Source organism: Ylistrum balloti, unplaced genomic scaffold (genome assembly GCF_031769215.1).
Source record: "Ylistrum balloti isolate Yb309-2 unplaced genomic scaffold, AGI_CSIRO_Ybal_v1 Utg369962, whole genome shotgun sequence".
Classification (NCBI taxonomy): Eukaryota; Metazoa; Mollusca; class Bivalvia; order Pectinida; family Pectinidae; genus Ylistrum; species Ylistrum balloti.
The window spans coordinates 521,489-539,562 of NW_026782059.1; the positions used below are offsets into that span (position 1 = coordinate 521,489).

The 18,074-nt window shown below is 34.3% G+C and overlaps 1 protein-coding gene across 5 annotated transcripts in view; it reads right to left on the reverse strand.

The window, feature by feature from the left end:
* The window catches only part of LOC132547573 (sodium bicarbonate cotransporter 3-like), a 68,374-nt gene that overhangs the window by 30,463 nt on the left and 19,837 nt on the right, over positions 1-18,074 (reverse strand). For 4 of the 5 annotated variants that reach the window (XM_060211350.1, XM_060211351.1, XM_060211347.1 and 1 more), the window contains exons 4-6: positions 16,151-16,240; positions 2,467-2,605; positions 1,758-1,918 (exon numbers count right to left, since the gene is read on the reverse strand). In XM_060211350.1, the coding sequence (XP_060067333.1) occupies positions 1,758-1,918; positions 2,467-2,605; positions 16,151-16,240 (390 nt within the window). Of the gene's footprint in view, positions 1-1,177; positions 1,193-1,757; positions 1,919-2,466; positions 2,606-16,150; positions 16,241-18,074 lie in introns of those variants that run through there. The other variant, XM_060211352.1, reaches the window with a different exon arrangement.

The window sequence follows — 18,074 nt, forward strand, 5'->3', positions numbered from 1 at the left end:
GTAATGAATCTACCTACCTACAACACATGGTAATGAATCTACCTACCTACAACACATGGTAATGAATCTACTTACCTACAACACATGGTAATGAATCTACCTACCTACAACACATGGTAATGAATCTACTTACCTACAACACATGGTAATGAATCTACTTACCTACAACACATGGTAATGAATCTACCTACCTACAACACATGCTAATGAATCTACTTACCTACAACACATGGTAATGAATCTACCTACCTACAACACATGGTGGTGAATCTACTTACCTACAACACATGGTAATGAATCTACCTACCTACAACACATGGTGGTGAATCTACTTACCTACAACACATGGTAATGAATCTACCTACCTACAACACATGGTAATGAATCTACTTACCTACAACACATGGTAATGAATCTACTTACCTACAACACATGGTAATGAATCTACCTACCTACAACACATGGTAATGAATCTACCTACCTACAACACATGGTGGTGAATCTACTTACCTACAACACATGGTAATGAATCTACTTACCTACAACACATGGTAATGAATCTACCTACCTACAACACATGGTAATGAATCTACCTACCTACAACACATGGTAATGAATCTACTTACCTACAACACATGGTGGTGAATCTACTTACCTACAACACATGGTAATGAATCTACCTACCTACAACACATGGTAATGAATCTACTTACCTACAACACATGGTGGTGAATCTACCTACCTACAACACATGGTGGTGAATCTACCTACCTACAACACATGGTAATGAATCTACTTACCTACAACACATGGTAATGAATCTACTTACCTACAACACATGGTGGTGAATCTACTTACCTACAACACATGGTAATGAATCTACTTACCTACAACACATGGTGGTGAATCTACTTACCTACAACACATGGTAATGAATCTACCTACCTACAACACATGGTAATGAATCTACTTACCTACAACACATGGTGGTGAATCTACTTACCTACAACACATGGTAATGAATCTACCTACCTACAACACATGGTGGTGAATCTACTTACCTACAACACATGGTAATGAATCTACTTACCTACAACACATGGTGGTGAATCTACCTACCTACAACACATGGTAATGAATCTACTTACCTACAACACATGGTAATGAATCTACCTACCTACAACACATGGCAGTGAATCTACCTACCTACAACACATGGTAATGAATCTACTTACCTACAACACATGGTAATGAATCTACCTACCTACAACACATGGTAATGAATCTACTTACCTACAACACATGGTAATGAATCTACTTACCTACAACACATGGTGGTGAATCTACTTACCTACAACACATGGTAATGAATCTACCTACCTACAACACATGGCAGTGAATCTACCTACCTACAACACATGGTGGTGAATCTACTTACCTACAACACATGGTAATGAATCTACTTACCTACAACACATGGTAATGAATCTACTTACCTACAACACATGGTGGTGAATCTACTTACCTACAACACATGGTAATGAATCTACCTACCTACAACACATGGCAGTGAATCTACCTACCTACAACACATGGTGGTGAATCTACTTACCTACAACACATGGTAATGAATCTACTTACCTACAACACATGGTAATGAATCTACCTACCTACAACACATGGTAATGAATCTACTTACCTACAACACATGGTGGTGAATCTACTTACCTACAACACATGGTAATGAATCTACTTACCTACAACACATGGCAGTGAATCTGCAGCCATATCCAGTATCACAGTACCCTGGAGGATGTTACACCTCAACTCAAACAGAGAGTGAAGTGAAAGGGTGGCCACGTGGGGCTTAGACCACCGCTCGCCTCCTTCTTCTACATCCTCCTCAAACTTTACCCATCTACAAAACAGAAAGGATTACCTTCAACCATAGACTTCGGACTTGTCACATAGAGTGATATGAGACAAGAACGGTTCTTCACTGTAGTATATATTTTATCATACAAAAGCTTATCAAATATAGTGTTAAAATAAAAAGGAGGTAATATATAGTGTTCCAAAAAAAGGGAGGCAATCCACTTTTGCCTGGCTTATTTTCATATCCTATACTCAGGATGTTCCATCTGACGCAGTTACATAAGAGGATAAAAACAACCAATCACTGCCTTGCTTCCAAAGGATGATGCATGCACAGACAATGTCTAGTTTTCCAGTTTTCCAAAGTGATATGGTAGGTCAAGCTGTGGTGTCATTACTCATGGGAATTACAATCTACTAAAGTAAGTTCAATCTTACAGCTGGTGATCTGCCTGGGCCAAAGTGTTATAAGGGAGATAATCCACTTTTACCTTTAATTGTTATATGCAGTATTATAATACAAGGGAGATAATTCACTGTAACCTGAATTATTATGTGCATTGCAATACAAGGATGATAATTCATTGTTACCTAGCCGTTTCTTTCCACTCCACATCTCCACCGTCCTTGTACAGAAGTTCGGCCATCTCACAGAACACATCATGTGCTTTATGCTCTTCATCCTCCTCCTCACCGAGCAGGAACTGAACTCTCTGGGCTGGGGATGTCGCTGTTAAATTTAGAAATATAGTCACAAATCACATTCCAGTCAAATTTTTAAATCTAACAGAAATGTTATTCAAATTTACAGAATATTCTAAAAAGCTCTGATTTTGTTAATTTCAATCAGATATCTAGAACATTTATCTCAATCACCAACAATATACAAGTCAACACCATTAAAATCTATAATGTATAATGTTCCTATTACTAAATTCTGAACTTTATCAACTTCACATATCAAATACATGTATTACACGTAACTAATAACTACGCCGTAAATAAGAAATATATATTCATTTGCAGCTAAAAGAAAATACACTGTATTTAATGAAAAAGCATTGAATGGGACCAACAAAAAGCTCTAGGCTGCAATCTCTATTTAAAATTGGCATGCAGCACAATAAGACATAACCTGAAACAAAATTGTTCAATATATTGGAATTCTTATAATTCAATACAGACATGTATTACAAAATATAACTTTAAATTAAACTTTGATCAACAGAAAACATATATGAACCACATTGTGATTTTGATCCAAGTCTTCTTATGGAAATTCCTTATACTGAAAAAAAAAATTATAAATGGATTTGGTTTTAATTCCATTAGCACCATTTCCTTTGTTTATTTGCAAATTAAAACTTATAAATGTCTTTTAAATTTGGATTCTCTACCAGAATACCATAAAATCTGTCCTTGAATTATTGTTTGTTTCAAATCTAATCTACACATCTCTGGCAGATTGCAAACAAAAGACCAGGATGGATTTTTTAAACTTGAGGATTGTGAGATTTTGCATCACAAGCATTTGAGCAAAATAAAAGGTAGATACATGTTTGTTACCACAGCTGAAATGTATGGTTGTATGATTTGAGCTTGAACTCAACAATGGTCAATTTTTTAGTTCCACACAAACTACCATTGTTGGAACAGAATCCTCTTTATCTTCAGATATCTGTAGTGTGACAGAAAAGTATATCATATAAAAAGATAACCATAAGTGAAAAAGAATTTTCCTTTTTTTGAGATATCTGTGGTGTGACAGATAAGTATATCACATAAATAGATTACCATAAGTGAACAGAATTTTCCCTATGCTTATCATCATCATTGATAAAACCATTTACTGGTTTAAGATCGATGACTTCAGTATTTAAAATAATACTTAATCAACGCCATCTCAGACAACTTGGTCAGTATAGTTTTAACTCTGTCCATGAATTTAGTATTTTTTTCAAATTCTAGAAATCTGATTTTGTTGTGATGACCAGAGCTACCAAAGAAACATTATCTACTACTATTACACCAACATATATCAGAGAGGAAACCAAGATAAATGTTTTAAGTTTTGAGTTATTTTAATTATCGTCTGTGTACCAGTCATTTAAGGTCATACAAGGATGAAGCTCTAGGGAAAGATCATATGAGGACGAGGCCCTAGGGAAAGATCATATGAGGAGGAGGCTCTAGGGAAAGACCATATGAGGAGGAGGCTCTAGGGAAAGACCATATGAGGAGGAGGCTCTAGGGAAAGATCATACAAGGACTAGGTCCTTGAAAAAGATCATAAGAGGATGAGGCTCTAGGGCTTTACAGAAGCGCTTATGTCATTGCCACAGTGACACCATGTAAAGAGTATGCTAATTGAGAGAAAATGTGTGTGAATTTCTGTTACAGTGCCTTGTGCCTGTGTTAGTTCAAATTTGTTATGTATATACAGATTTACATAGTGTAACCTTTAAGTGAATGGCAATTAGCACATAAAACTTGCTATCAAAAGAAAGTCAAGTTTTGTCTCCCTCCTATTGGAAACGGTGTAACTAAATTACCGCCATCCTTTTTGATAATGATTTCTCACATGCATCATCAAGCCAGGGTAATGCCCTAATGATGGCCAACCACAAATCAATACTGGACTCTCCTTACTAACTAGGTGAGTAGTCCATACAGAAAAAGTGACACCATCCACACACCTAAATGGAACCGTAAATGGAACATGTCACAAAATGTCAAATGGCCTACCGTCACATTATTACTCATCACGACCCAAAAGCTGGACAAATCTGGTAGCTGCTGATAATGCAGGAAAGACGTCGCCTTCATGATTCAGGGGACATCTAGCTTCTCCATAGCCACCGAGGGACATTTAAGGCAAGATTTAAGCCTTTAAGATTTGGGACATCTAGCTTCTCCATAGCCATTGAGGGACATCTAAGGCAAGATGGCCTCTTGGTCTGTAGTATGGACTTTGAGCTCTGGGTTTGGGAGTGTAGTTGAATGAAATTTTATCCCAGACTTGAAGAAAGTTTTCCAAATCTTCCATTTTCTACAACCCATCTTCTGAATTATTCTGTATCCTCCTTCCCCAACCCCAAACCATTCCACTATTATGTCTGTTCTTTTAACTCTAAGCCAGTGTAACATTCAGAAGCCACTTGCACGAGCAAACAGATCTGTCTATAAAGTGTTTACTTGTGGTGATTATAGAAACATGAGCATTACAGGACTAAAAACTCCTAACACAAAGTATGGTGAAAGGCAAAATCAATATCACATTCTGTACTGTAGGTATTAAAACACTCCTAAACTCCTCTGTAACTCTAGATGGTATTTAAATTGAAACAAGAAGTGAATCAGCAAAATAGCATAAAGCTGAATCCCCCCTTCCCCTACACCATCCCCAAGTCGGGCTGGAATAAGGACTGTCTATATAAATTTGTTATACTGTCATGGAGCCCAGCACTTGTACCTCACTGGTCTTCATGGGGCCCAGGACTTGTACATCACTGGTCATCATGATGCCCAGGACTTGTACCTCACTGGTCTTCATGGGGCCCAGGACTTGTACATCACTAATCTTCATGGGGCCCAGGACTACTATCTCACTGGTCTTCATGAGCCCAGGACTTGTACCTCACTGATCTTCATGGGGCCCAGGACTACTATCTCACTGGTCTTCATGGAGCCCAGGACTTGTACCTCACTGATCTTCATGGGGCCCTGGACTACTATCTCACTGGTCTTCATGGAGCCCAGGACTTGTACCTCACTGATTTTCAAACCTAAATCCCAACTCAAAGGAGTTCCTATTGTCTGAAAGACCCACAGGTGCCATGAACAAATATGCACAACTTAAGGCATATAACTCTACATAAAGAAAACTATAACTTATAAATAACAACAAGACAATAAAATAAAGGACAGAAATACCGTATTTGTTCTAAATCAAATCCAGATGACCTGTACAATCTGTTAACAATAAGAAATATACCAATGTGGATATCAAAGTTACTCCTGGTGAAACTTCAGTATCAGTTAGGAACAAAGGGGCACATAGGACCTCCCAATGTCATCACAAGACACTCAGTGTACAGATGATACATTTTCATGGTCATATTGGTGAAAAAAATGTGATAGGGAGTTCTGCTCCAGACACACATTGCTGGCAACTCATCAGACATTGTCATACCCTAATTTGTTCTGTGATAGATGAACATTGACCATCTCTGAGAAGTGGAGCTAGCTGTTTCTCTATATATGTTTATACTGTTGATGTCTGCTCCTTGTCCAAAACAATACAAGATTGGTAATATTGATGTCCTGTTGGATGTTCTGTACACTGTACCAGTAAATCTGGTTTATAATCAATAGAATGATCAAATTATTGTCTACGATTCAATGACAGATTACCAATATTTTTATATATATTATGAGGCCCACTGTTTGACATTTCCACCTACGAGATCCATCTGACTCCAGAACACATCACATGTGCATTTCCTCATCAGCTGCATATAGAGCCTCAAGTCACATTGTTTTGGTTGTTGTGATGCATCTTATGTAATCTTGTAATTCCAGCTGTCATTAACATCTAGAAAACCATCCATCATAGGTAACAAGATATAACCACTAGTCGCTCTTACTTAGAAAAAAATAAAAACCAACATGTGCTTATTTAACAATATACCCTCAGTTGTAATTAAATTATGAAACGGGACACTAAAACTGTACTATGAAAGGCATGTGCTAATTGTATGTAGACATTGTGATACACTTGTCTTCGTTGTGGTGACGATTTTTTTTACTTAAAAATGCAGGTCAAAGGTCATGGTCAAGGTCACATGGTACCACAAGAAAGATCTTGTCACAAGGGACACACATTCCAAATATGAAAGCCCTACCTCTTACAGTACAATAGTTATGGCCATAATTATATCTTTTTGAAATGTAGTCAAAGGTCATTGTCAAGGTCAGTGGTGAAAAATGTTGGTACCTCCAGAAAGGTCTCTTCAGTAGGGACACACTTGCTAAATATGAAAGTCCTATTCATACAGTGCAATAGCTGTGGGCAACGTTAAAGTTGACAACAGACAAACAGACAACACAAAAATAATATGCCCCCGACCTTTCCATCCAGGGACATAAAAAAACCTAGAAAACGTCATCAAGACATGAACACCCTTGCTCCAATTCAAAGCACAATCAGATCAGGTGTAGAACCTAATGTTATAAGATACTATGTGCTGAATAGGAAATCTCTTGAGAAGTATTCAAGACATGACATTGATCTGGAACAAAGCAGGACAGACATGGGAACACTTATATATATGATCAACTGTCGAATAGCTAAGGGTAATATTCTCAGACAGCAATTACTTTGCTTCCTTGCCATTTTACAAGAGTAGAAGTTGAGTGTACAAGTCACCTTACTAGCCTCGGCTAGTGGAAATTTCCTTATAGTCAAGAGGTCTGGTGTGTGGCTAGAGTTTAAAGGGTGGCTAGCTCAAACCCTGCTGGGTGCAAGATTTTTTTTCATCACTCATTCCTATCAAAGATTTTATAATGTTGACCACTCCTGGGATAGAATTTAGCTATAGGAGATTGAGATGCTTCCTAGAAGATGTTGAATATAGGTTTTTATTGTTTTCAAAGTCAAAGACTTTGAGGAGTGAGTAGTGTCATGTTGTCAGTACAGGTCGTCTTGCAAGCATAGGCTTATAGGAATTTCTCTTTAGTCGAGCAATAGGATGTCCGGCTAGGGATAGAATGGTTACTAATTCAAACTGTGGCAGGGTATTTTTCATTACATCATCATATTACACAGGCAATCATAGCTTGTTGATAAAAAAAATTCATGTATCTTCAGTTTAAGGATTTACAATTTCTTATCAAGTATATGTGTGTCATTTGATATTAAATACTGCCCATTGAAGTGTTGTGATCCATTTACATTCAGTTTTCACACACCTTTAATAGGAAAATAAAAAAACCATAATAATAATAAAAAAATCTAAATAACAAACATAGTTAACAATATAACCAATATAGTTTAGACAGGAAGACAACTCTTACAGCTGTACGTTTACATAACCAGCATAGTTAGCAATATAACCAATATAGTTTAGACAGGGAGACAACTCTTACAGCTGTACATTTACATAACCAGCCTAGTTAACAATATAACCAATATAGTTTAGACAGGGAGACAACGCTTACAGCTGTAAATATAACCAATATAGTTTAGACAGGGAGACAACTCTTACGGCTGTACATTTACATAACCAGCATAGTTAATAATATAACCAATATAGTTTAGACAGGGAGACAACTCTTACAGCTGTACATTTACATAACCAGCATAGTTAACAATATAACCAATATAGTTTAGACAGGGAGACAACTCTTACGGCTGTACATTTACATAACCAGCATAGTTAATAATATAACCAATATAGTTTAGTTACAGCTGTACATTTACATAACCAGCATAGTTAACAATATAACCAATATAGTTTAGACAGGGAGACAACTCTTACGGCTATACCCAAAGATCATTACAATTTAACAGATGAGTGATATGAGTATTTCAGGGAAGTATGTTTACTAAGTCGACCTATGGAAGATTACAAATCATGTTTTGTCTTAACAGATCCACAGGTATCAGGTATTGTCCATTACAGTGACTGTATCACTGAATACTGTATTATATCAGTTTTATTCTGCTTCCTATTGAAACCAAATAAAACAGCCAAGAAGATATTCTATTGCTTCCGAGTACTTTTTTTATTGACATCTTTCAAAACTGCTCCTTTTGCAAATCAAAAAGCTCGATGTTGCCTCTCAATGATTTTGCCTATTATGTATTCCCTAAACATTACTCTGAATTAATTTGATGGATTCTGCAAAAGTTTTTTAACCCAGCTCGATTACCTCTCAACCCTTATTTCCAAACTGGAAATGGCTGGTAAGACAGCTTTCTTTTATCAGTTTAAATCTGAAGATATCAGTTAATCTCTTAATACTAGCATCAACACTTTCAAAGTTGCTAAAAACTTTTTGAGTGATTGTAACATATCTTCCATGCTACCAATCAGCGCTTGAGTTTAAAACAAAGAATAACAGTGTTTTAGGATAAGTAAACTGTGGTAAACACCTATTTTTTTATAAGCCAGATTTTGTAAATTTTGGTAAACACCTTTTTTATTGGTTTTTTGTGATGTTATCACAGACATGACAGATTCCATACCACCCTGAAATATTACATTAGCTTCCCACATGTTAAAATATTTTCTGGTGTAGATTTACATACAAATCCACTACCTTTGTATTAAGACAGAATCAGCTATGTATTTATAGCATGAAAATTAACACATATCAGATTATAAACTTGAAGCATATTATAAAGTATATATTATAACTCTAAAAATTTCATGTATTCAATTAAAATATGTAAAATAACTCTGTGAAATCCTGTGTACTGTTAAAACTGTTATAAACAGACATCCAGGTATAATAATTATCTACACAATAGAGTGTTATATATAGTGAAAACAAACGGTATCCTCACCACAGGCTCTGTAAAATAAACCTTGTGTTATGTAGAATAATTTACACGGAGCAGCTAGTATCACTACTGTACAAAGAGCAGCCTTCAGACCTAGTTTTTAGACAAGTCTCAAGAGCCAGCATTATCTGCCCTAGTTCCAGGACAACTGTGACTAGGTACGCATGCACTGATAAGAATTGTTTACATATCATCAAAATCTTGTTTTGAGCTAATGGGGTTCTCTTCTAGACATGTTTCCTCCCTACTTTTATGTTCAAATCATGATATTACAGGAGGTATATGTCACAACTAATACCAAATGATTGATACCTCATCAAACATTCTCCCTAATGTAACATACTTCATCAGGCCCGTTATAGTAGCCATTGATAACCCATATATCACGTGTCTAAAGATCACAGCAATATCATACATCAGTATGGCAACAATGGTATAACATCATAATATCGACTTGAAAATACATTGGAATTGTACAATATATATATTATGAAAAACAAAAGTAGGGTTTTAGTCCAAGTTTGATAGGACACTCTAATGTAGACTACAGTTGGGGAAAAGTGGTCAAGAGCAAGGTAAGGTAGATCACACTAGATTGATAAAAATATACAATACATAGAGAAGAAGGGTGGGCAATATGATGGATGACAATCACTACATAATATTACAACATGGTCCCCTTCTGTTGATATGTGTCAAACTTTATACAAGTTAATTTATATATGACATCCCCCATTTTTACCACACTAAAACCATTGTGATGTAGGAGATCATTTGGTCTATCTACTATAAAATCTTTGAATTTTCGACAAAAAAAAAAGGGAGAGAAAAAAAAAGAAGGGACATAACTCTGGTAACAAAATATATAAATATATATATATATATATATATATATATAAATGAACTCTATCTAAATATAAGCATTAGGCATTAATTAATTCATGACAATTTGATAATTATTTTGAAGCTATCACAACTTGTACACACTATATCTGATCATCAGACTGAAAACTGACATCCTGACAACAGAAAAATTACTGGATATTTCATCCCAGACCGTTTCAATTCATCTTTGTGTAAATATCACCTCAGAATAAAACAAAATCACTTCAATACATGTGTAAAAATAGCCCTGAAAATCAGTGCCACCAACTTAATCAAATTGGTATATAAATATAAAGTTCCTAATTTCTTCAGGATTACTTTATAATCATGCATTTGTTTGATATTTTATTTCAAGATTATCTAAATTGTACCTACAATAGCATAAAGTGGCAGCACAATTCATATATGCATTTGTCATACTGCAAACAAAAATTAAGCTATTTCTAGTTGATGAACTTTTGTATCTTTCTAACACTGATACATCAATATCAAGGGCGACAACTCTCAATACCAGAGAGCGGTATAATAATTCATGTCAGTTATAATGCATGATATTTTCTCTTACTTAACAAATGTTAGCAGTACAACAAATACATATTACACCACATAGCATTTCCTGTGATAAGTCATATTTGCAGTGAACAACACTTAATTTTTAAAAACAAAATTCTGTTTAGGAACTTTTAATAGGCCAACTGGGGAATACTGGTCTGTTCTTATTTTGTAATTGTCTGGACTTATCACAGGTGAAATGGGTAACGACGTCACAAAATGGTAGGCAAATTCAAGATGATAATGGAAAACTATATGCATAAACAGTACAAAAGTTACTTCCATAGATTACCTGTCTTAGATACATCTGTTTCCTCCTCAATGACTGACAAAGAAAAATCATTCAATACTCTTAACAATTCTGAAGATAAAAAGTTCTCCCTTTTTCCCCCATTGCACTATTTTCATCTCATTAAACAATTGTACTGTCAAAATACTGGCTGATCTAGAGATAGCCACATCCTGATGGTACCAAGTTCCAGGTCGTGGCTTCATGGTGTTCTATTGCCAAATCAAATACAGATATGTAACATGCTTTTAACTGGGTATCCAGTTGATGTTTGACATTTCCAAATTTCAGAAGAATCTGAAGGCTTAAAATATATGTGAAATATAAATCATGTTTCTTTAAAAACAAGAATCAAACATATATTTGAAAGTCAAAAACATATACTCTTAAGGGTCTAGTGCTGGATGCCTGAACTCTCAGATCACCATATTTTCCGGATTTTTCCAGATTATGAAAAAAAAACACAAAATAACAGAAAGTGTCCTGGTTCACCAGTACGGGACGGCACTGAGTACCTGCCCATAAGTGTTTGAGACTGAAAGAGATCATCTAGAACCGTCATTTGCAATTGTATACAGGATGACTTAAAGATTGAAATAAAATAAACATTCTCATGGATTTAATTAATCATAGTTTTTAATATGAATCGCAATATCTTTTTTGGACTTTCCAAGTCACTTCGGAGCCATAGCGGAAGTCTACAATAGCCTTTTGCTGCCTGGGATTGACAGGTCAACAGGTTAAAGGTCAGTTGTAGAATGAATGCTTTGCTTGTTTACAATATGAATGGCTTCATGTAGCTTACAAGAAGAAAGATTATGGGACTATAAGAATATGGTCAGCATGCGAGCACCTTTATTAATATTTTACAATACAGAAGATGGAGAGATTGCTTAGTAAACTGCACATAACATTAGGCCCTATATCTGTGCATAAACAATCTATAAAGACACCCAAACCAAATAAGTTTGATATTTGCTATTTTACGTTTTTTGAAATACATCAATAAGATAACGGATTATCTGTGTATAATTCATTTGCAAACTTCGTTGTCCATCACATCAACAAACTTTGGTCAACGTAATGGTTACCACTTCATAAGCAAGGGTGCGGCTTATATGTGAATAAAATCGAAAAAAAAAAAACTCTGCGGCTTATATACCAGTTCTTCTTATAACCTGGTATGATAATAAGTGTCTCGGGTAAAATAGAAAACCATCAGCATTCACCATATTACCAGCAACATATATATTGATCGACCTCAATCACTGCTATTGACAAGCTTTAATCATGTAGGTCACCTGTCACAGCAGCCTTGGATATTATCCTAATGCTACAGAACAGGGCACATTGCTAAGACAACTGGACTTGTGAGAGGAATTAGCCCTGAGAATCAGCACTAATACACAGTAGGATAATTAGCTCCTTGTTTTTAACGAATTTACATTCATCAGCTGCAACATATCTGCAGCAAATGACAAATAGGTAACAGATAATCAAAAACCTGCTTGGACAAATATTGTTTTAGAGTATGAACAATGGTCACTTCGGATTTGTCAAATAAGGCTTTTCTGAGAGCCTCACTCTAGTTTAGTTGTGATTCAGTCTAATTGTCTGTGACTGAGGTAAACATTATTACATTCTTAACGACCTGTCAACGCATAAAATGTCATTAGGGCCATCAACCGGTAAAACACACAGCTGAATCTGAACAGTTTCAAAATGGGTCTCTAGACCTGTAACATTACGATAAAATTTTTCTCGAGTAGACAGAAGGTCAATGCAGTCCAAGTTTAACAGTGAATGGCTCATCACATACTATGCACTGAGGGTTGTCTTCAGCTTTCAGCATATATGAATGTGTAACATTTTTGGTTTAAGTTTTTTTGTTTTTTTGATTTTACAAAAATCATTTTCAAAAGAAGAGTTAAAGTAGCCATTAAGATATAATATTTATACTTACTTCAATCTTATATTTCCATAGGTTATAACTTATCATTTCAAATACTGTTTGTATAATTATATACATTTCATGGTTGTTTGGCTCTTGATTTCGTGGAATAATCTTGCTTACACCAGTGCTCCAGATAGCCTGCGTGAATGCGTTTTCACGCACAATATTTCTAATTTCACGCTAGGAAAAAAATAAGATTTACCCATTAAAAATGCGAAATAATTTTTACAAAAAGATATTACGTAGTTAGAAAACTCAATAATCTAAGTCAAACAGACACTTATCAAGTAAACGAAACTCGTAACAACGCTTTCTTGAACGTGATTATAAACCAGTCACACAGCAAATATGGCGCTGTCAAAAATGTTTACAAATTCAGTGTTACCACACATATGGAAAAACCCATACACTTGATGAAGGCAGGGGTGAAAAAAACCCTCAATTTATAAAGGTAGGAGTGAAAACCCCACATGTCAAAAAGTTATCTGGAGCACTGTTACACAATCAACTAGTACTATAATCCATGTAAACATTTATCATGGATTGAAATATAGTACCCATGAATTAAACAAAAATAAATTACCCACCAAAAATGAATAATTTTTACAAAAAGATTTTTGGTGAATCAGAACCATTAATTATCAAAGAAAAGTCAGTGATGCTATGTACATCACACAGCTATTTCACTTGTTGGTGATGCTATGTACATCACACAGCTATTTCATCCTTCTAGGACTTGTCAGTGATGCTATGTACATCACACAGCTATTTCATCCTTCTAGGACTTGTCAGTGATGCTATTTACATCACACAGCTATTTCGTCCTTTTAGGACTTGTCGGTGATGCTATTTACAGCACACGGCTATTTCATCCTTCTAGGACTTGTCGGTGATGGTAAGGGCCTAAATTTTGAAGCCTAGGAGGTGACTGGTGAAAATCCAAAGTAATCAAAGGAAAAGTTAAAATATAAATGGGGAGGTGCACTAGCCCCATAATTTCATATACTTCATAATTTTCTTATATAATAGACAATTTTAGAAAGTCTTGTCTGACTTGTGGACTAAATGTCCACCAGTAGTGTGTTCCACCTGCAATCTTGAAAATTGTACAAAAGACACACAGGTAGATAGCCTTTCAGTATAAAATATTATAGAATGATATGACAGAATGGTAGTAAGTACCATAAGACAGAATAGTATCTTATACAAACAAGACACTTTATAATGATTATAAGCATGATATGACACAATGGTATCTGATACAGACAAGACTGTCAGTATTGTAAGACAGAATGGTACAGACATACATTTTTAAAGACAGGTCTTGACTTATGCCAATAACTGCGTTACCCATGAAGGTCATAATACCTTCTGTTGAGGGCAATAAAAACAGGTAAAAATCATGAATAACTAAAGAAGAGTACAATCTTTACACACAATCAAACGATCCATAATACTGCAGGGTATCAATAGTACACTTGACTTCCTGAAAAAAAATTAATGATGAAAATATTAAATCTGATCCTATAAGAATCCTTTCTGCTGGCTCTACAGTGAATTATTCCTGTAAAAAAAATTTTTTTAATCACATGTACATATTTTTTTTACCAAATTATTTATATTTTTATCACAAAAAAATAAGAAATTAACCATCAGTTATGTCCCTTGATTTGGAGTCATCATGAATATTCATGATACATGTAATTTGTGATTTTTTTTCTTTTTTAAAATAAGAAATCCCGGAACAAAGTGATGAAACATCACCTGAAACTGAAAAGTAATTCTGTCTGTACAAAGATATATGTACAATATCACACACCATGGATTTTCTTTCTCCAAGATATCACAAAATAATGAAACTTAATAAAATAAAAAATAAAGTTTGATTGTGTTAATCATGAAAGGTTTAGATATTAGTTTAATTGTGTTGTGTTTAATAAATCAAGAAGTAGCTGTAAGAAAGTCTAGATATAAAACTATTATGAATATTATCTCCCGATCAATATTTATCAATTTTACATTCATTCGTGATCACAATAAACGAACTTTTCTCAAGGCTAACATTGTTTTGTTATAAACTACCAATCGGAGGAAATTTCAATCTCATCTTTGACACAATTTTCTTTCTTACAAATTATCATCCATATAATTCAGAATAATTTTGTTGCTTTTTTTTTTAACCTGGAGGACATCACTATGTTCGATATAATTATTTGCAAGGAAATAAATAAAAAAAATTGTTTTAGATAAGACTTTGCTCAAAGCAGAGAAAAATAAAATGAAATAATTATTGTTACTCTTTGTTCAAAGTACAGATAAATAAGATAAATTGAATATTCTAACTTGTTAGAAGTTTGGAAGGAAGTCTGATATGATATTATTATTATTTAGTAAGTCCAACAAGAAACGGAGCCTGCAGAACAAATTCACTTACACAGCTGGTGTCAACTTCATTAAAAACATGTTTAAAAAAAATCTGTTAAATTGAAAAATCATATTTAGAAACCAGAAGCCTTTTACTTCACAGCATATCTTATATAAGATTTTGCTATTTTCTGTTAAAAAAAAATTATTTTAAAAATTTAAATAGTCTAATTAATTAAAATTTTTTTTTAAACCTGGTAAAACAATTGTGCGTTTTGATCTGCTACTGAAAGAATAAAGGAAAGTAGATGAGGCAGGACGCCTGCATCAAGAAACTCTCACTCCACAGAACCATTCCTTGATCAACCTCGGAAATAAGGACAGTACCACACACAAGACAGGAAGTAGGGACAGGCCAAAGCCATACATGACAACACATACCATCCAGATCGCCATATTGGCTGAACTGGCTGATCTGACTACCACGCCGAAAATCCCTGCCAGGCGGCAACAAGAAATTACCTGAACGTAAAAATGCAAACAAAAATGGCGTCAAAAATGGTTTAGGGATAGGGAGATCTTCAAATCTTGTTGTTGCTGTAAAGTAAATGGTCACAGGAAAATTTGTAACAAGGATTTTTGGTTCACATCTGTACCAACCTACCGTCAAGGTCACCATAAACACTAAACTGCCAAACCTGGCTCACTTGGCTAGCTCTGCGGGTATTAGCCGCATAGGGCATCAACAGGGTATCTGGTGACAGAAGGTGTCACATCCTAATAATTCATCCACATTACATTTTTGCTCTTTTTTTTCCCATGAACATGAAGGTGAATTTAAGATGGGGCAAAAATTTGTTGTACTTATATTTATGACTCTTTAACATAATCCTCAGAAAGTGAAATGGACATGAGGCCAATTTTTGTATAATGATACATGCAAAGAACTTAAATTGGGGCAAAATATTCCGATATACAGCATGTAATTTCTCATCAAACTCTTCTGTTAAATTTAGAAAAAACAGTTTTATTTTATAGAAAAACTCTCTACTTAAAAAAATTGTCATTGCATCGTGACATATAACATACATGTCTATTGGAATTACTCCGATTACAAAAAGCCTTCTTTAGAACCATAAATACTATACTAACAAGTGATCACATTCTTTCTTTTCCAAGCACCTACCCCTTTAATTTGAACTTATGGTTTTTTTTTTAGATTAGTCAGTAACATTGATTAATGATACTCTATGTAGAAATCAATGTAACTGAACATCTATAGAATGATAGAAACATTCTATAATTTTGATCAGCAGTAAAATATTCTAAACTTATTAACATTAAATATATGTTAATCTCCACAAAGAAAAATTTCAAATCTTACTCTCAATATCACAAAGGATATTGCTCCCAAATCTCACTCTCAATATCACATGATATTGTTCCCAAATCTTACTCTCGATATCACACAGGATGTTTATCCCATTACACGAAACATGAATGAGAAATTACTTAAGGAAGGAGTGGTTATTTATTTTTAGAATGACATTTTAAATCAAGTTTCATGTCACCATGTCAATAGGACTTACTGATAACATACAATTCTTGACCTAGACATGTCTGATACTGGTCAAAAGTTTAAAATGGATCTACACTAGTTAAAGGTAAAATCTCAGGTTAACATTATATCAGATAATTTCCTTATGGCAATATCTTTACTGCTCAATAATATTTTTATCTTTTTATAGTGAAATCTTTATATTGGCATATACTTGCCAACTAAATGGAATTTACATGATCATTCAAAATATCCAAGCCCCTTCATACTTCCATCAAGACCAACCACAGTAATGAATATAAGCTGACAGCATGATTTACAATTGTTGTAAAATAAATAAAGTTTATATTATATTTAAATATCCAAGCCTTTACATAATGTGCAGTTGATGCACTTCCTAATGACAGGTACTTAAAAGCAATATGTGTTAACTGCCTTTTCTGGAGGAATTATCTAATTTTTGAAATTATAGACAATTTAGAAGTCTTATGAACAGAGAAGGTTGGCAAAGATGGAAAATCACGTTAACTAGACCTTTTTCTTTGTAAAATCTTTTTGAGTTTGACTATCGTTTAAATATATAATGTATATAAATCATCTGGATCCTTGGATCTCTTCATAGTACACTTTGTCATGAATACATTATATTATAAAACATATATTCCCATAAACAGATACAGATCAAAACATTTATATAAAAAAATAAACCTGTAAAAATACATTCATACTTTTCAAAATTTAAAACCCATATAAAACTTTGGCTCGAAACTTCCTGGCTACAGCAATATATTTGTAAAATATGAGTTCTTATCCGGAATGTTAAATATTTTCATTTTAATTTTGTCAAAATTTTTATTTTTTTTTTTTAATTTTAAATGTATAATCTCAACCGTGTAAACCACAAATTCAAAACATTTCTACGTAACACAGATTACATAGCAATTAAGAACAACTTTATGATTGTACAAGGATTAATCTATGTACTTGCATGACTATTTACACCAATTATAAACCCTTGAAGCATGAGAGT